The sequence below is a fragment of the Hoplias malabaricus genome, chromosome 2, assembly GCF_029633855.1.
Source record: "Hoplias malabaricus isolate fHopMal1 chromosome 2, fHopMal1.hap1, whole genome shotgun sequence".
NCBI classification, from domain to species: domain Eukaryota; kingdom Metazoa; phylum Chordata; class Actinopteri; order Characiformes; family Erythrinidae; genus Hoplias; species Hoplias malabaricus.
In genome coordinates this window covers 12,224,893-12,243,330 of record NC_089801.1, presented here as the reverse complement: position 1 = coordinate 12,243,330, position 18,438 = coordinate 12,224,893, and the positions used below count along the sequence as shown (strand labels likewise).

The 18,438-nt window shown below is 35.9% G+C and overlaps 1 protein-coding gene across 2 annotated transcripts; it reads left to right on the top strand.

Annotated features, from left to right (window-relative positions):
- The first annotated feature begins 9,378 nt into the window (after nucleotides 1–9,378).
- Nucleotides 9,379–13,957, top strand: LOC136687481 (hepatic lectin-like). Of its 2 annotated transcripts, XM_066661934.1 has the most exons (7): nucleotides 9,379–9,551; nucleotides 9,738–9,836; nucleotides 10,536–10,646; nucleotides 10,730–10,857; nucleotides 10,947–11,047; nucleotides 12,635–12,787; nucleotides 13,289–13,957. In XM_066661934.1, the coding sequence occupies exons 1-6, from the start codon at nucleotides 9,416–9,418 to the stop codon at nucleotides 12,783–12,785; spliced, it is 726 nt and encodes a 241-aa protein (XP_066518031.1). In that variant the 5' UTR covers nucleotides 9,379–9,415; the 3' UTR covers nucleotides 12,786–12,787; nucleotides 13,289–13,957. The 2 variants fall into 2 exon arrangements, with proteins under 2 accessions (XP_066518031.1, XP_066518029.1); XM_066661932.1 differs by having other exon boundaries at nucleotides 12,635–13,957.
- The last annotated feature ends 4,481 nt before the right edge of the window (nucleotides 13,958–18,438 follow it).

Here is an 18,438-nt window from a genome sequence, read left to right as displayed (position 1 = left end):
TGTCTGAAAGTGTAATGAAGATTTGGAGCTGTAGATATATTTGTACATGTGTGCACCTGTATATATAATTTACATGTGTGAAAAGGTGCATGGGTAAATATAATGTTACCATTCATATTTTTAACAGTGAAGTTTCACAAGTCTGCTAGACAGAGGCACACATTTCCTACATCTGAGTGCAACACTAGAGTTTCACGCCATAAAGGCTGTATATAAGTGTGGACTGTAAATCCCCCTTCATTTCCACTGTGATTGTTTTAAGACAAAAGGTGGCTGAAATGGAAGTTGGCATCTTCTTAACACTTGCAGAAATTGCAAAGCAAGATGGAGACAGAGGGTGTCAGCATTTAAAAATACAGAAGCAACTGAGATTGAACAAAGCAAATTTTGTTTAAAAATTTGAGTGTTCGTTTGGATGAAAAACTGGTGTGAGTCCAGACAGGAGTTCAAGAAGAAAGGAGGAGATCTGCTGATTATAAACTGAAGAGAGGAACAGGTGTGTGTGTGTGTGTGTGTGTGAGAGAGAGAGAGAGAGAGAGAGAGAGAGAGAGAGAGAGAGAGAGAGAGAGAGAGAGAAGCATGAGTTGTCTAATAATACTGTTTTGTCCTCTAAGAGTTTTTAACAATCAGGGCATAAAAACCTGGATAATCTTTAGGATTTTAAAGTCTGGTCAATGTAGTTGTGGTGGATTAGATTAATTTTGTTTGAATATTAAATAGAAACACTTGATAACCCAAGGGGGATTGGGGGGCTTACACTGAAGTGTACTTATCTTAAATATACTTAGTACAATATGATTATTATTTAAATTCAATTAATTTATTTATTTATCTAACTTTATTTGTTCATTTATTTGTTCATTGTAATTTTGGGAACCTAGCACCTTCCTTTGTGTTCTCTGTTTGAATGTTGTAATGTCTGTGTGTGCATTCTTCTGTTATTGTCTGTAAGTCTATTTTGTTATTAATTATAATTTAATTATTGTAAAATGTCATTTTCAGTTGATATTACATGTTGCAAAATTTCAGAAAAGCAATAAAAAGATTTACCCCAAAGAGGTATACTTAGTGTACTTCCATGCACTCATGATTAATGTACTAAAAGTGTGCTAATTTTAATGTGCTATGTACTTAGTATGCTATTTATATATCGTCAGTGCTACTAAAAGTATGCTTAAATCATTAATGCCCAGGCACTTCAAACAGCTTTTCAGCTTCACCACTGGTAATTATCCTTCATGGAGTACGTCCAGCACCTGGAGGGTTCACAGCCCTGGTTTAAAGAAAGTAAGTGAAATATGCTGACAGCATTGTATTCACTTTTGCTCAGCCATCATGTCTGTTTCAGTTCATAGACTCTAGACAGCATCGGGTTCCAAACTGTCTCTTGCTTGGTCTCATAACTTGTAACATCTCCATTTAAATCATGTGGAACATGTCAACAAGCCCATCATCATTTCCATGCTGTTCTATTCCTTTCAACTCAATGCTATATGTATGTGCATACAATAATAGCACCCATCTCTGTAATCAAACACAGACACAGAGCTTCCCTACTTTTTTTTTTTTTTTTTTTTTTTGTTTATTTTTGTCTATAGCTGTGTTCATCCTAGGAACTAGAGGCAGAGACAATGGGGCGTTCCCCTCCATTAGCACAAATCTGAGATGATCTTTCTACAATTCTACTCACATTGCACTATTAAATTCTAGAGCAAATAACACCTGTTTTACCTATTTTAAACACAAGGGGGAATCACTCTATAAAGTTGTTAATTTTAGGGAACAATTTGATTCTTCGTCTCATACAAATTAATTTAACTTAATTTAAATTAATTAAGCACTAACTAAAAACAAGATAAAATCAAACAAAAACAACTGATATTGCACAATATAATTTCTAGGTACAAAACTTTCTCACACGTTCCTTTCGGTTGTATACATCACAGTCCTGTTTGCCATGATCTTAGTTTTTAAAAAAATACGGTGGGAGTATGTGAAATGAAATCATAGAGAGATAGATAAACAGATAGATTGAAAACATTTTGAAAAGAAACCCCAACCACTGATAATAGTAAATACACACTGACTGCTATTCAAAAAAATATTTAGAACTTCAAAATAAAAAAATATATCTTCATGAAATTTCCATCCCGAAGCCAACAGATGGCGCCAGTGTAGCACTTCTGCTTAAAGAGCTCATATACATTACACTTATGACCGAACATGACTACATTTAAATGATTGATTTCAAAGGTTTTTTTAATTAACACTATTTTTAATGTGTTTCTAAGGCTTAAATATGTAAATGACCTCTTTTCTGATTGGCTATCATGTGTCTTAATTAAAAAGCATTTCATAGTGAAGCTTTCTTTTTAACTTCAGCTGAATAGTGGCTATACGTAAATATACAGCACAATGTTTTGGGACATTTTGCACAGTGACACACTCACACCTATGGACACTTTTGAGTCACCAATCCATCTACCAACGTGTGTTTTTGGATCGTGTGAGGAAACCAGAGCACCCAGAGGACACCCATGCAGACACAGAGACCCAGAACACACCAAATTCCTTACACACAGTCACCCTGAATGGAGATTTTAACATGGATGTTGTCACAAAGCAGCCTCACAGACTTAGTATCAGAACAGATCATGTGGATCAGAAAGCCCCATGAAAGCAAGCTGAAGGCAACAATGGCAAGGAAAAGCTCCCTGAAGGCTGGAGGAAATTTGGAGTCTGCAGTTGCCACTGTTCAACATGAGGACAAGAGATGTTCAGATGAAGGTCAGTTGAGCTATTGTGAGTTTAGAAAATAAGAATAAAACTGTTATTGAGTCATTGGCAAAACATTGGGATTACCAGAAATAACTGTTTAGAATATTATTGTGAAGAAAGAAGGCACTGCTGAGCTCATTAATCATAAAAGGTCTGCTAGGCAAAGGAAGACCTTCACTGCAAATTACAGAAGAATATTTACTATGGTAAAGTCCTCCATTGTCTTGGAGACAGATCAAAACAGACTTGAGGTGGAAGGTGTCTATTTTTCAAAGACTATTTTCTGCAGAAGTCTTCATGAACAGAAACACAGAGACTGTATAGCAAGGTGCAAACCACTAATTAACCACAAAATCATTACAGCAAGATGACATTTAAGAATGCTTAAAAGAGCTTCTGGAGAATGTCTTGTGGACAGATTAGACCGAGATTAACATGTTAGCAGAGTGACGGCATGAGTGTCATTAGAAGACAACAAGGAAACCATGTTTCCTGTGGAAATGTGGCGAGGCGTCATTGCTTGGCCTGGTATGCCCATGTATGGCTGCCCATGTATTGGTGCACTTCACTTCATTGATGGTGTATGTGCTGAAGACAGTAGCTCAATGAATTCTAAGGTCTATAGGAACATCTTACCTGCTCAAGTTCCAGTTAATAACTCCAACATCATTGGATGGCACTTCAGCCAACAACATGATCATGATCCCAAATATACTACTGAGGCAATGTTTACAATGTTACTACTGAGCTGTTTTTCATAAGTAGACAAACAAGACATTTCTTCAGTCACACAATTTAAATCCATCTAAGTATGTGTACCATTCGCCAAAAAGAATATTTAAAGAACTGTGACCCTGAACTGTATAAGCGGTTACAGATAATGAATGAATGAATACTTAAAGAAACAAGGCCCCAAAACAAGCAAATAGCTGAAGAAGACTGAATGAATCACAGATTTCATGGAGTCATTTACATGTAAAAAATATGCAATAAAGTACATAGCAATGATAGGTCCATTAAAGTAGTCATTTTATATTTTATTTATTATGGTGCCCTGAAAAAAAGTAATTTCTGAAACAAAATGTACACAAATGCACTTGAATGAGATGAAAATATGAAATGTGTAATTTAATCATGAGTTATTGGTATGATATCATTTTAAAGTAAGGAGCATATCAAGAAATATATTCTGTTATTCATGGTCTTATGATTAAAATAAATCAATTCAGGTGGGCTAGAAATTTCAAGCTATAACCATCCCAGACTTTTCTTTTTTTTTTTTTTTCTTTAATTCAGTTCATTCATTCATTCATTCATTCATTTTCTGTAACCACTTATCCAGTTCAGGATCGCGCTGAGTTTGGAGCCTACCCAGAATCATTGCGCACAAGGCAGGAACGCACCCTGTAGGGGACACCAGTCCTTCACAGGGTAACACACACTCACACACACCTACAGTCACCTAGCCACCTATCAACGTGTGTTTTGGGACCGTGGGAGGAAACCGGAACACCCAGAGGAAACCCATGCAGACACAGGGAGAAACACCTCACAGACAGTCACCCGGAGTCGGAGCTGGAGCTGTGTGACTGCGATACTATCTACTGCACCACCATGCTGCCACTAATTCAGTTCAAATCTGTGCATGCATGCAATGTGTTATATTGGAGGGAATGTGATCACAAACTCCAGCTATAATTCCAAAAAGGTAACGTTCCTTAACAAAGTAGCATTTCATATCTGCCCACTTTTTGAACCTCTTTCCTTCATCTTTCCTCAGATCTATGCTCATGGATCACAGTATTGTGGTCAGTAACTGTTGGAAATGCATTAGCATTAGTTTAGAATTTTCAGAAATAAATGATAATCCAAATCATGTCACCATTTGTACATTTCTGAGCAGCATATTTCCTCTTTGCTCATGTCCAGATTCTGGAAAGAGGGAAAATCTAATGATAATGCTTTCTAATGCCCATATGTTAATCGTCATTTGAGAATATACATCTGCGTATTTCATAGTTAATAAAACACCTTTTACATTTCTATTGTGTACATAGTGTACTTATAATGTACTTTAATGTGTGAACATTTTTTAATTGATTTTCATGGAATGGAGGACTGTGCTCACTCATTTAATCAAAGCAGTGAAGGCTTCGAGAGATATAATAGACCAGTGTCCTTATTGTATCTAACCCTCATGCTAAATGTATGTTATATTTATGAATTAAACTTTATCAGTTATTCACTGTCCTACATTATTCTTATCCCCACTGCTCTTATGTCACTGCTGCATGTATGTATATATATTCCACTATGGGTCATGGAAGTGTCATAAACAAAGACACACCTGTGTGTTTCTGTACCTAATTTTGACAGTGTCCTTGTCTTTTTTCCCATTTTCATGTATCTACCTGCTCTGCTTGTGTCAGCCACCACTTTCGTGGATTAACATAAGGCTGGATCAATAAAATTCAATCTTCAATAAAACTAACTTCTGCATGCCTCCTTACTGACGTCATCACTGACAAAATAAACTGTTTTCCTGAAATAACAATGACAGGATTATTAGTAACACCATGTTTATAATTATAAAGTAGCAAAGGTATTTTTGAAAGTGATAATGTTTTAATTTTTTCAAAACAAAACTTTTTCTTATAAAACTTATAAAACGTATTCCCTGAATGAACCTGTGTATACTCCACAGGGTGGGTGCCATACATTACAGTTATGAGGTAAATAAATAGGACACAGGTAAAGCACATAATTACTTTCAAAACCAAATAATTGTTTTTTCTTTTGTTTGATTTTTTAATATCTTTTGAAATCTCCATCTGCTTTTCATGTTGTAAATTTCATAATGAACAATCTGATAGAAGGGTCCAATATTACTTATAAAAAGTCTTTCATTAAGTTCTTTTTAAAGACTGAACAAGTTCATGTTTTGATCTGATATTATTTTTTTAGTGAGATCACAGATATTTAATCCACTATTTATCAGTTGTTAGAACAAGAGGTAGATCTTCCAATCTGCTTGCAGTGTGTTTTGGAGTGCTGTGTGTTCTCCTGCTGATCAACAGCGTAAAGCTCTACATGAACCGTGAGTATTTCTGCCTCAAACACAAATACAGTGCCCTACATAAAGTTTGGAACAAAGGCATATTTCTGTGACATGTCTCTCTACTCCTTAGTTGAAAATTTATATCAAACTATGAGCTATTTAATGTATACAACATGTATACGACATTTAATTAATTAATTAATTTTTTTTAACAAATGGAGTCCAAGGGTGGCACGGCGGGGCAGCAGGTAGTGTCGCAGTCACACAGCTCCAGGGACCTGGAGGTTGTGGGTTCGATTCCCGCTCTGGGTGAGGAGTTAGTGTGTTCTGTGAGGAGTTAGTGTGTTCTCCCCGTGTCCGCGTGGGTTTCCTCCGGGTGCTCCGGTTTCCTCCCACAGTCCAAAAACACACGTTGGTAGGTGGATTGGCGACTCAAAAGTGTCCATGAATATGTGTGTGTGTGTGTGTCTGTGTTGCCCTGTGAAGGACTGGCGCCGTCTCCAGGGTGTATTCCCGCCTGGCGCCCAATGATTCCAGGTAGGCTCTTGCCCCCCCGCGACCCTGAATTGGATAAGCGGTTACAGATAATGAATGAATGAAATGGAGTCCAATCAGTGTTAAAAACATTTGCATGTGAGAAAAGTGCACACAAAAAGTGTCTGAAAGTTTAATGAAGATTTGGAGCTGTAGATATATTTGTACGTGTGTGCACCTGTATATATAATTTACACGTTTAAAAAAGTGCATGGGGAAATATAATTTTACCATTCATATTTATAACAGTGAAGTTTCACAAGTCTGATAGAGAGCACTAGAGTTTCAAGCCATATAGGCTGTATATAAGAGGGGACAGTAAATCCCCCTTCATTTCTACTGTGATATTTTGGACAAAAGGTGGCTGAAGTTTTCACTTACAGAAAGTGCAAAGCAAAAGTGGAGACAGAGGGTGTCAGCATTTAAAAATACAGAAGCAACTAATCTTGAACATAGCAACTTTTGTTTAAAGATTTGAGATGATTGATGATGTTTCCACGTCATGGTGAAACTGTCACTGGACGCTGCTCACCAGGTAGTGGTGCTGAGGACAAGAGAACAATGAATTCTGAAATGTAAAGGAACATCTTATCTACTCACACTGGACCTGAATACACCATGTCGATAGGCTGATGCTGTGGAAGCACAAACATACCAGTGGTTCCCCTTTGACAGGGGAAAGACAGTCTGACACAAACTGTCATTTCTCTAAGAGCAAACTTCACTGAGAGCAGAAATCTCACTGAGGAAAGAGACAAGCAGCTGAGGAATCATACATCCACTGTAATTTTTTTTAACAATAATGAAACATGATATGTTATTTATATAAAGTGACGTGGCTGGCACACGGATCTACCTTTTACTACTGTTTAGAAAAGACCAGAAATTACCATGATTCCAGACAGGAGTGCAAAATGAAAGGAGGAGATCTGCTGATCATAAACAGCAAAGAGGAACAGGTGAGAGAGATATACAGCGACAGACAGAGAGAACGGTGTCTAAATTTTAATATTATTTTGTCCTTTAGGGGTTAATAACAACCAAGGCATAAATACCTGGATTGGTTTTAACTGATACAGAAACAGAAGGAGAGCAGAAGTGGCTGGATGGGTCAGCACTGACCACTGGGTAAATTCATCTGTAGGATTTTTAAAATCTGCTCAAATCTTGAATTTAGTCAGTAGACAGCTAATACTGCATTGGGATCTGAGGGACAGAAATATATTAACAAACACCACTGATGCAGGAAAAAGCCTTGTTAACTTCCAGTGAAAATCAATGTAAAAAGACATTATTCTGAATAAATGTGGAACATTTTTATTTCTCCATTCATCATTGATCACAATGTGAAAGACAACTGCTGTGTTCAAATTAAAAATCAACCAAAAATGGAGGCAAATATTTTTAAGCAACAATATCTTGTCAGCAACAATATCTTGGCATACAGTTTTTTTTTTATTGACCTATAGCAGTGTTTTAGATTCATGGATTATAAACTTGCAAGGTAACTGGGTTCAATGTGACTATTGACTTCAGTGGTCAAATGCTTGAACAGGAATTCACACTTATTTCTGCATCACACTTATCAGGAGGCCTTGCTCTGTGCAATGCACAGCCCTGATCAACATTCTTTCTGTCGTATAAATGATTAAACTTAGATGAAAATGTAAAACTAAAATAACTCATTTAGACTTCACATGTCTTTTAATTTTATAGTTTTTTTAATAACATTTTTACATTGGTATGAAAATAGAAAGTGGTATAAGTGAAACATTTTTTAACTCATTTTATTTTAAGACAGTTTGGAATGTGTTTCCATGTGTTGTTTAAAAATTATATAGTAAAATGCAACACTGTTTAAAGAAAATTATGAAAATGTCACAAAACAATTTTTGCAACACATAATTGTCATAATCTGCCTAATATTATTCCACAAAGTAAATCAATTTTTACTTTAAAAACTCCCATTTCCATTTCCAAATGGCTTTTACTGTTTTACAAACCTGACACATTAGGAGTTCAGTCACTGTGATGTGGTTATAGGTGTGCATGTATAGAATGGCTGTACAGAACAGTGATATTTGCACTGCGCATAACGTTACTAAATGAACGTTACTCAGTTACCTCGTTTGAACTGTGTGCCTTGTCATCATGATGTTCTTATGAGTCTTGTAGCTTCCCTATTGGTTTGTTTACATTATAACAGCACCTGGGTTCACTTTGCCCCTTGATTTTGACAAGCACTAGAGGACAAGGGGAGGTGGATATGAAGTCGTGTCTCTAAACTAGAAGCCCAGGGCAGAGGGCAGCAGGTGAATGAATCAAATGAATCTGTGTCAAATAGCACTACAAGAAGTAAAAACTGGCAGTGACGCTATGACATGCTACCAAATAAGCCACAATTTATTCATAATGTACTATATATACAATGATGGAAGCTAGAAAGCCACTGCTATGAGCTTTGGATACAGCTAAATCAGAGTTAGCCAATCAGAGCTCAGAAAGTTAACTATCCATTTTTAAACCTATCTTTAAACTTATACAAACATTATGGCACACATTTGGCACATACGTCATGAATTATTTTTTTCACAGTTTTTTCAGTTGTTTACTGCCCTGCATGATTCGTATACCAATTGCTCTTATGTCACTTCTGTGTTTATGTATGTATATTCCACTATAGGTCATGATATTATCACTCTGTTACAAGGTAAATTAAATTCTGATCATGAGTGATTCAATGCTTTTTTTATTGAATAATGATTATTTTCAGCTTCTGGAGTACAACAATGTGTTCAAAATACATTCTCTGAAGAAAAACCAATATGCAAACAGGAAACAAATGAGGCCAGATGTAAGACCAAGACACAAATATCAATTTAGACCACAAACATTTTGGTAGTTTCATTGTCGTCACTGCTTTTGCCTATTTATAACCAATGCAGAAGAGACAACAGCTCAGTGTGGAACAAATGCTGAAAGTAGATCAGTGAGATAATAATGGGGGACATCTATAATAATGTGGGCAGCTCTGAGCTGAGTGAGATGGACAAAGGTGAGCAAGAGAAGATGTTTATTTATGAAAATATAAATGTTACTAGAGCGCAGGAAAACAGCACAAAAACTACCAATACACAGGAGGAATCAACAACGCAAACCTTCAGGTGCTGTTCATGTTGTGGTAAGTTTTCATTATGAGCAAGCCAACGGAAAGGGTCCAAAATGACTTCCAATTAAATACATAGTATTTTAATGTTTGAAATTGACAGTGAAATATGTCCAATGACTATGCATAGAAAAGATTCATATAGGAATATTTAAAACTTATTTTAGAGAGATCACAGGTTGTATTTTCACTGTTTATCAGTTGTCAGAACAAGAGGCAGATGTTCCCGACTGGCTCCAGTGTGTTTTGGACTGCTGTGTGTTCTCCTGCTGATCACAAGCATAATGCTCTACATGAACTGTGAGTATTTCTGCCTCAAACACACATACAATGTCCATAACATTTTATATTTTTTCTGTGAGATGCCTCTCTGCTCCATAGTTTAAAATTTCATATAAAACCATGAGATATATAAAGTACATCTTCCAGACTGTAATTTAATGGTACTTGCAGAAAATAGTGTGTGGGCACCACATTTCTGTAGACCTCCTTTATCAGGACACACAGCCCACCACCAACATTCATATCCCCCAAAACAATAACATTTAACCCCTAAAATAACCTGTAAACAATAAACATGGTGGCTGCTGAGCACACAATTTTTTATTACTCCACTGTGGGACTAATAATTGTTTATCTTATTTGATGCTGGGAGCTCCCTGTGTGATCCTCAGCCACATCTCTGCTGGGCACTGCCACACAGCTTCTCTCCAAGGGCTGACAATGTCCTTGTAAAGCCCACACATTTAAATTTGAACAGTCCCCCTCCGTCAACAGTAAAAGCCCCAAACACACAGATAATAATCCCAAAAATACTGCAGCACAGGTGTTTTTCAAGGACACTTTACCCCCCACTGAACGCAACTGTACAACGTCGAGAGACTGATGCTGAGGAAGCACAAGCATATCATCGGTTCCTCTTTTACACCAAATGAACTTTTGGTAACAAACATTATAGAATTTACATGTGTTTCTTCCCTGTATTTTATTTTGATACAGATATAAATGTGAAAGCAGAGAAAGACAGTCTGACCGAAACCCTTTTATCCCACATCAGAAATTTCACTGAGAAAAGAGACCAGCTGAGGAATCAGAAATCCACTGTAACTGGTGAGAAGAGAAAATCATTTGTTGCAGTTTTTATTTTTACACTCATTAAATATTGTATGTTTTTCTTTTATCATTATTTAAAGTGACGTGGCTGACACATGGATCCAGCTTTTATTACCGTTTAGAATGGACCAAAAACTGGAATGATTGCAGACAGGAGTGCAAGAAGAAAGGAGGAGATCTGGTGATTATTAACAGCAAAGAGGAACAGGTGAGAGACACACACAGAGACAGAGACAGAGAATGAGAAAGAGAAAGAGTGAGGTGTCTTAATATTAATAACACTGTTTTGTCCTCTAGGAGTTCATTAACAATCAAGGCATAAATACCTGGATTGGTTTAACTGATGAAGAAAAAGAAGGAGAGTGGAAGTGGGTGGATGGGTCAGCACTGACCACTGGGTAAATTCATTTTTATTTTATTTGTAATATCTGGTAAAGTCTTGAATTTAGTCATGGTGGATTAGATTAAATTTGTATGAATATTAAATAGAAACACTTGAGGGTTTGCAAAATATTAATTATTTGAAATGTCATCCATTACGTATTATTTATACATTAGTTAACCCTTTGATTTCCATATTAGACTGAAACAATTTATTTGCAAAATTACAAATGATAAATTATTTGGTGGCATTCATAACATTATTTATACATTAGTTAAAACTTTACATCATCACATAGTAACTGATTACATAATTATTAATAAAGTACTGTGTAAAGTGATAGTTTGTCCCTAGATCATATTTCTTAACTGTGTGTATCTATTAAATAATGAAAAATGTGAACTAAATATTGGTGTTACATTGTTTATTACTAAGCAATTAATAAATTATGGGTAATTATCTACGCTTAATTAGTAGTTAAATAATGAACAATGAATTATCAATGAATACTTAACCTTTCATTTATCCTAATCTACTTAGCAGTTGCAGACTCAGACTATTTCAAGGGCAGGGGTGAAAAAACAAAAAGGGCATTCTGCTGTTCATTTCTACATTCCGAAAAATAAGAAAATAAAGTGGCCAACAATATATGAGATTAAATCAAATTCTATATCTAGGTATTAACCTAACTTAGTGGGCCCTTGCAAAAATGCATACCATGCTTGTTATTAGCTGTGTGATGTGTTTTAAAAGTAAGATGTGCATTTAAAATCTTATCAAAAGTATTTTACTGGACCCTAGACTGCTGCCATGGCACCAACTTGGGGAAAGCCTCTCCCAGGAGGGGTGTTACAAGGGCACTGCATCATGTTTTCTCTCTTGGAAGGGCATCTGCGAGGGAATGTTGAATTTATCCGATTGAGGGACTGCCTTTAGGGCACTATATAACCTTTTCTCCACTGACGAGGCTTCCATTAGAAAACTTACCCATATTTAGTCTAATGTAGATACATCCTTTGCGTGTGATTTTTTCAACTGGAAAAGGCACTGCCAAGGAGGGGCACAACAGAGGATACCTAATAATGACGACAAACATACAAGGCACTTCTTATATTAAGGCACTTCTTAAGGCACTTAAGACACATTACTGAATTTTCTTGATCGTCATCTAAAATTATTGCAAGAAATGGCACACAAGAGGGCAATTTGTTATTTATTTGCCACATGAAGGGCTGCCAATAGGGCAAGTTGTCTCGTTTTTGCCACTTTGCCAGTCTTGAGGGCACTAGTGACATTTTGCAACAATCGGAGCATGAGGTGGGGGGGCCCCAGGGTCCACCATTGTTATTCAGCATTAATTACTGCCAATCTTAATCATGTTACAGACATATACAAATGTCTTCATGTAGACTGGTGTTCCTACCTGAGCAGGGAATTGAAATGAATCATCTTCTGAATAAAAGGCAGCAGTGTTAACCACTACTCTACTCAAACCACATTCAGGACCCCTCAAGTAATGTGTGGCCTATGAATGAAATAATGTAAAATAAATCAATTATGTCAAATTCCTAATGCTTGCCTCTTTGCTGTTTGTTAATCTCAGATACTGGAGGCCAGGTGAACCCAGTAATAATGGTAGGGCGGAGCACTGTGCTGTTTTCTGGGTCTCCCCTTCCCCACTGAACACATGGAATGATCGGAACTGCATGCGAACATCAGACTGTGTCTGTGAATCTACAAAGCCACCCTCATAAAGGTTTGGGAACTTCAGACCATTTGCTGCTTTTGGATAAAAATTGATCCCCACTGTTCCACCGTTAAATTGCACCGTTAAAAAGTGAACATAAGAGAGTGAACACAACCTAACACAGAGTAAATATAACATGGATGTTGTAACACATTTGTCGGTCATTTTTTTAACGAGCTGTGTGGCACCAACATAATTATTTTTAACATCTGACATAATTCTATGTAAGCATCTATAAAGGCTTAATCCAACAAACAGCAGCTGTCATAAAGCACTTATTGGAAAACACCTTTATAAAATCTGCACAGTTTGTGGACACAGACATTCAGCACTGGGTGTTGAAGCAGTAGAAATGCATTAAGTGAAGGAGTATGATTAAAAAACTTTGGGATGGATAGCGTTTAATGCTGTGATCCAGAACTAAACAGAACATCAGAACCTGACCTGTAATGAATGAATATCATCATATCTTCACAGTTAAATTGTAATATTTATTGTCTTCTTTACAAGGAGGTGTAGAAGCTGTTACTGTATCAAAGAGGGTCAAATTACTAATACCCTGAATTTCAGAAGAAATATTTCATGAGCATCTATCCACAGATTTGCCACTTCACTCTGTTTTTGATATTTCTGCTTCTGCTTTATGGTTGAAAATATATTAGCCCTGATAGTCATATTCATTTTTCACTTGAGTTTTTATGTGTAGTAGATGTTTGATTGTTTTGTTCATTTATAGCAAATAAAATCAATAAAATAACAAAACCTGTTCATTTTCAAAAGGTTGAATTTAAAGCCAAAAAGTTAAAAATTGTAAATGGAAGCATCATCATTTCTACATCCAGTGTTTTAATAACAGTTTTAGTCACAGCTGTCTGAGTGCTGGCTCCATCACAAATATATCACTGATATATTATGCCACAGCATCTGAGGCTAGGAGTCTTAGAAAACACAGTTGACCTCACCCTTTGGGTGAATAAGATGTCCTTCCCTTTTACTGCATGATGATGTCTATGCAGGTGCCTCTGAGCTGATGTGACAGATCTGGACAGTTACTATTTTTAAATTGTCCAGTAGCATGACATCATCAGCACAGGAGGTCTCAGGAGACTCATATGGAGACTCAAGAGATTCATATATTTGCATATATCTACAGCACAAATGTAAGAAATAGCGCCTCTTTCTCGTGCAACAGAGTGAGTGCGTTTGAGGTCATTTCCATGAAGTGAATCACATCAAATGTAAGCAGTGAAATATTTAATTGCATCAAATATTTGCTTCTTCTTCCTTTTTTTGGTTTGGTATTTAGGTATAAAGACAATAAGCCTTAACATTATTTTTAAACATGTACAACCAAATGTTCCATTAATTATTTTATTAATATACCATTATTTTGCTTCAGACATTTCTTGTAACATTAAAAATACTATTTTTAAAATGGCCTGTAATGTGTTTTTTAATCAAATCCTTCAAATCCACATAGTTCTCAGAGAGCTCTATTCTGGTCATATTTGAGGAGGGATTTATCATATTTGTATATTGTGGTTTATATCTAAGAATCGCTGAACATTTCACATAACATCCAAGTTTAGAAAAATACACAAACTTTCGAAATGGGTTCGAAAGGGGCGTTATAGCCCCTGTTCAAATATACAGCTGCTCCAATCAACAGCTTCACTGGCTCAGATTCACCGTTAGAGTCAGCACAACAGATAACAATGACGGCTAATTACAGTTATGAAAGCGGCTTGTATATAACGTCTTGTTAGGGAAACACAGGAGGATTTGGGTGTCAGTGAACGTTAGCTGTGGTCAGGTTGTGGATGCAGCAAGTTAACCTTCGTCTCTGGTCATGTCCCAAACTGCACACTGCTGCACTGAATAGTATTTAAATATAATAATATACCACCCTTAGCAGTGCTGTCTGTAGTATGTACAGTTCCATAGTGTGTTGTTTGATATTTTACTGCCTTATCTACTTAGGAATCAGCTTATAGCTATCTAATGTTTTGGGTATGGGATTGGCTTCCCTTGTGGAAAAAAAGTGTACTATTTTGGAACCACTCATTTGTACTATATCCTTATTAATATGTAATTTAAATTATATCAAATTACACTGATTATATACTGAGTGTACTAGTCATTATTTCTGCAAATCTAAGTACACTTCAAATGTATTTATAAAGCTTAGTGTTGTATAAGTCAAATTCATATTATTTACAAGTATTGTAATATGTAATAGAGGTATATTTGTGCTAATGCATATTTTTATTATGAATTATTATTTTGACATGGTCTAATTGTTTATATTAGTGACTTATTTTATATTTTATTAATAAATAAATCTCATTTTAATGTGTTTTAGAAATGAGGCAGGCAGCTCAGATAAATCAGGGCATGTGAGAGAAGTGCACACAAAATAAAGTGTCTGAAAATGTAATGAAGATTTGGAGCTGTAGATATATTTGTACATGTGTGCACCTGTATATATAATTTACATGTGTGAAAAAGTGCATGGGTAAATATAATGTTACCATTCATATTTTTAACAGTGAAGTTTCACAAGTCTGATAGACAGAGGCACACATTTCCTACATCTGAGTGCAGCACTAGTGTTTCAAGCCATATAAGCTGTATATAAGTGTGGACTGTAAATCCCCCTTCATTTCCACTGTGATTGTTTTAAGAGAAAAAGGGACTGAAATGGAAGTTGGCGTCTTGTTTACACTTGCAGAAATTGCAAAGAAAAATGGAGACAGAGGGTGTCAGCATTTAAAAATACAGAAGCAACTAAAATTGAACAAAGCAAATTTCGTTAAAAAAGTTTGAAATGATTGGTGTTCGTGTGGATGGAAAACTGGTGTGAGTCCAGACAGGAGTTCAAGAAGAAAGGAGGAGATCTGCTGATCATAAACTGCAGAGAGGAACAGGTGTGTGTGTGTGTGTGTGTGTGTGTGTGTGTGTGTATGTGTGTGTGTGTGTGTGTGTGTGTGAGAGAGAGAGAGAGAGAGAGAGAGAGAGAGAGAGAAAGCAAGAGAGAGAGAGATAGAGATAATACTGTTTTGTCCTCTAGGGGTTTATTAACAATCAAGGCATAAAAACCTGGATAATCGTTAGGATTTTTAAAATCTGGTCAAATTTTGAATGTAGTCGTGGCGGATTAGATTAATTTTGTTTGAATATTACATAGAAACACTTGATAACCCAAGGGGGAGTGGGGGGGGGGGGGGGGGGGGGGGCTACACTGAAGTGTACTTATCTTAAATATACTTAGTACAATATGATTATTATTTAAATTCTATTAATTAATTTATTTAACTAACTATTTTTGTTAATTTCTTTGTTCGTTGTAATTTTTGGAACCTAGCACCTTCCTTTGTGTTCTCTGTTTGAAAGTTGTAATGTCTGTGTGTGCATTCTTCTGTAATTGTCTGTAAATCTATTTTATTATTAATTATAATTTAATTCTTGTAAAATGTCTTTTTCAGTTGATATTACATGTTGTAAAATTTCAGAAAAGCAATAAAAAGATTTACCCCAAAGAGGTATACTTAGTGTACTTCCATGCACTCATGATTAATGTACTAAAAGTGTGCTAATTTTAGTGTACTATGTACTTAGTATGTACTTACACCACTCGTAATTATCCTTCATGGAGTACGTCCAGCACCTGGAGGGTTCACAGCCCTGGTTTAAAGAAAGTAAGTGAAATATGCTGACAGCATTGTATTCACTTTTGCTCAGCCATCATGTCTGTTTCAGTTCATAGACTCTAGACAGCATCGGGTTCCAAACTGTCTCTTGCTTGATGTCATAACTTGTAACATCTCCATTTAAATCATGTGGAACATGTCAACAAGCCCATCATCATTTCCATGCTGTTCTATTCCTTTCAACTCAATGCTATATGTATGTGCATACAATAATAGCACCCATCTCTGTAATCAAACACAGACACAGAGCTTTCCTACTTTTTTTTTTTGTTTTGTTTTGTTTGTTTTGTCTATAGCTGTGTTCATCCTAGGACAAAGAGGTAAAGTCAGTATGGCGTTCCCCTCCATTAGCACAAATCTGAGATGATCCTTCTCCAACTCTACTCACATTGCCCTATTAAATTCTAGAGCAAATAACACCTGTTTTACCTATTTTAAACACAAGGGGGAATCACTCTATAAAGTTGTTAATTTTAGGGAACAATTTGATTCTTCGTCTCATACAAATTAATTTAACTTAATTTAAATTCAACTTAATTTAAATTAATTAAGCACTAACTAAAAACAAGATAAAATAAAATAAAAACAACTGATATTGCACAATATAATTTCTAGGTACAAAACTTTCTCACACGTTCCTTTCGGTTGTATACATCACAGTCCTGTTTGCCATGATCTTAGTTTTTAAAAAGTGGGAGTATGTGAAATGAAATCATAGAGAGATAGATAAACAGATAGATTAAAAACATTTTGGAAAGAAACCCCAACCACTGATAATAGTAAATATACTTTGACTGCTATTCAAAAAAATATTTAGAACTTCAAAATAAAAAAATATATCATCATGGTATTTTAATCCCGAAGCCAACAGATGGCGCCAGTGTAGCACTTCTGCTTAAAGAGCTCATATACATTACACTTATGACCGAACATTCATTCATTCATTATCTGTAAGCGTTTATCCAACTCAGGGTCGCGGTGGGTCCAGAGCCTACCTGGAATCACTGGGCGCAAGGCAGGAATACACCCTGGAGGGGGCGCCAGGCCTTCACAGGGCAACACAGACACACACACACATTCACTCACACTTACGGACACTTCTGAGACGCCACTTCTGAGACGTGTGTTTTTGGACTGTGGGAGGAAACCGGAACACCCGGAGGAAACACACACGGAACGGGAATCGAACCCCCAACCTCCAGGTTTTTTAATTAACACTATTTTTAATGTGTTTCTAAGGCATAAACATGTAAATGACCTCTTTTCTGATTGACTATCAGGTGTCTTAATTAAAAAGCATTTCATAGTGAAGCTTTCTTTTTAACTTCAGCTGAATAGTGGCTATACGTAAACATATCGGTTTTGTGTCATTTCTGAATGAGCTTCCTTTTGTCTTTTAATGTCTTTATATAGATGTTATGGACAATGTAAAAATATCTATCTTCACATTTTTGTTTAATTTTGACACTTTGACCAATAAAATCTGTATTTGTTTATTTATTTATTTTGCAAACTTCATTGTTCATAGTTTTAGTAGTTATTTGTAGTATAGTTATTTATTGTTCTAATTCTAGGATTTAGATGAGAGGAAACCCTAGACATGACCAGTTAAGGATGTGTGACAACGTAGTATCCACAAGCCCATTCATTTTCTTTTACATTGTAATGCCTTTTGCTGGGAACTTTTTCAGAAAACTAAAACTTATCAGTGATGTATAGTGAAAGGTTTTATGTTTTGTTGATGCTAAATCTGCAATATATTCTCATTCATTTATCTCCCTCAACCACTACAAACTGCTGTTTAGAGTTTAGAGCCCACTGGGCACAAGGCAGAAACACAGCCTTTCAGGTTTTTGTCCTTTAATGAGTACAACTTCTTCTAATCACTTTCTATTCATTGTTCATTACCAACTACTATATTTTTAAGCCATATTAAGGACAATATAACAC